General features: G+C 28.4%; 1 protein-coding gene across 2 annotated transcripts in view; it reads right to left on the bottom strand.

Annotated features, from left to right (window-relative positions):
- Positions 1 to 508: 508 nt before the first annotated feature.
- LOC110030491 (AT-hook motif nuclear-localized protein 5-like) overlaps positions 509 to 1,767 on the bottom strand; it is a 22,915-nt gene continuing 21,656 nt past the window's right edge. Inside the window, exon 3 of one of the 2 annotated variants that reach the window (XM_020733218.1) lies at positions 509 to 689. In XM_020733218.1, coding sequence (XP_020588877.1) covers positions 607 to 689 — 83 coding nt within the window. In that variant the 3' untranslated portion in view covers positions 509 to 606. The remainder of the gene's footprint in view (positions 690 to 1,767) is intronic. The other variant, XM_020733219.1, reaches the window with a different exon arrangement.

The raw sequence follows: 1,767 nt of genomic DNA, 5'->3' as shown, positions 1-1,767 counted from the left end.
AGAAGGATAAAGAAGACTACTCAGAATTCATGACAAGAATACGACAAAACACAAATTTCGTATATAAATACAAGTTTACAAAACAAAAAAAATAAAAAATATAATTTATCTCACAATCCTTCCCAAGCAAATTCCTAGTTCTCAAGTTTTTCTCTCTTTACAAGCATTCTCAATTCTCTATCAGAACTGTAATGAAGCAGAAATCTCTCACTTTCCCTCTCCTCTTACAATCCTTGAAGAACGCCATTCCTCTCACTCTCAAGCCACACACACACACGCCCCCCAAAAACTCCTCTTCAAGCCCTTGACTGTCATCTTTTTATAAAAGGTTGCCTTTCTCCAAAAAGAATTCAAAATTTCCTCCAAAATTCTATCCAAAAGTCAACTCTTTTGAATTCAAACGACATATCCATTGATCCAAAAGACATATCTCTTTGTAAAAGAATCTTCAAAAGTGTTTAGATGCATTGAATCACTTCAAGGGATGTTTAGAATAAGTGTTCCTTTATAAAATTCGCCTAAAACTCATCTCAAACCGTCTTAATCCGCCAAAATTCGTCTCTGGCGCATCATGAGTCAGTTCTCTGGATTTTGGCGCATCATGCATCATTCTACTGCAGCTTCACCGTTTTGCTCCGTTTGGCTCTGTTTCGCCCGTTTCAGTTGCATTTTGCTCCTAACAGATGTACCTACAAAATAAGCATGAAAATAACATTTCTTTAAAGTATAATTTCATTCAAAAACATGTGAGAAATGTAAAGTAGATTAAGCATATAAAGACATCGAAATGTGTCAAATCAGAATTTTATTTCTTGCTCGTTTTTCTCTAAATTGCATCATTTTTATTTCATTTTCTCCAAAAATACATTTCATGTACCTGAAACCAAAAACATGCAAAATACATTCCTTTAAAGTGTAATATCATTAAAAATCATTAAAATTGAGCATAAAATATATATGAAAAAGTAGGTAATTTTTAGGCATATCAAAATGCCCCAAACTTAAATGTTACTTGTCCTCAAGTAACACTTTTACTACATAAAAATATGATAATATAGAGATTAACTTATAAACTTCTATATTCTAGTTTAATAAATAAAATAGTAATATTCATGAAAAACCTTTAATAACTTAGATTCAAACCTTATGTCCAAGAGTACTTAGTAATCAAATTTAAGATTTCTGAATCTCTATTCATTTTAAGAAGAATTACAATTTGTCATATCAAGGATACTTAGAACATTCATATGAAAAAGAACTTTACTAGTAATGCTGCTACTAATATTTCAATACAAGTTAAGAAAATGTAATAAAGCCTTTTTCTTAAGTTAATTCAAGTGAAGTCAATTTTTTATTAGACATCTCCTCAAGCTTCTGTTCACTCATTTTTCTTTTATTTTTCCTTCTTTTTTTCCTTTCTTTTATTTTTTTTCTTTTAGGATCTTTTCAATCCTCTCTTTTCTATCCTCTCTTTTCTTTTTCTTTTTCAAGTGAGGATTCATATATCTGAATAGTATCCTCTCCTTAAAGTCAAAACTCCTTACCTTTCTTCACTTTATAAATTCATATGAGTTTATGATTTTTCATAAAATTTCATTATTTTCTTTTTTACATGAAATTCTAAAACTCTTAATACTTCAAAAATACAATTTCTTTTACTTAAAATATAAAAACATAGTCTTATCTTATCATATCAAATATCTTTAACTTTAAAATTAACCTTTATTATTAAAAATATTTACTTAAATTTACCATAATATTTACAAA

The sequence above is a fragment of the Phalaenopsis equestris genome, unplaced genomic scaffold, assembly GCF_001263595.1.
Source record: "Phalaenopsis equestris unplaced genomic scaffold, ASM126359v1 Scaffold000727, whole genome shotgun sequence".
NCBI classification, from domain to species: Eukaryota; Viridiplantae; Streptophyta; class Magnoliopsida; order Asparagales; family Orchidaceae; genus Phalaenopsis; species Phalaenopsis equestris.
This window is presented reverse-complemented; position numbering and strand designations above follow the sequence as displayed.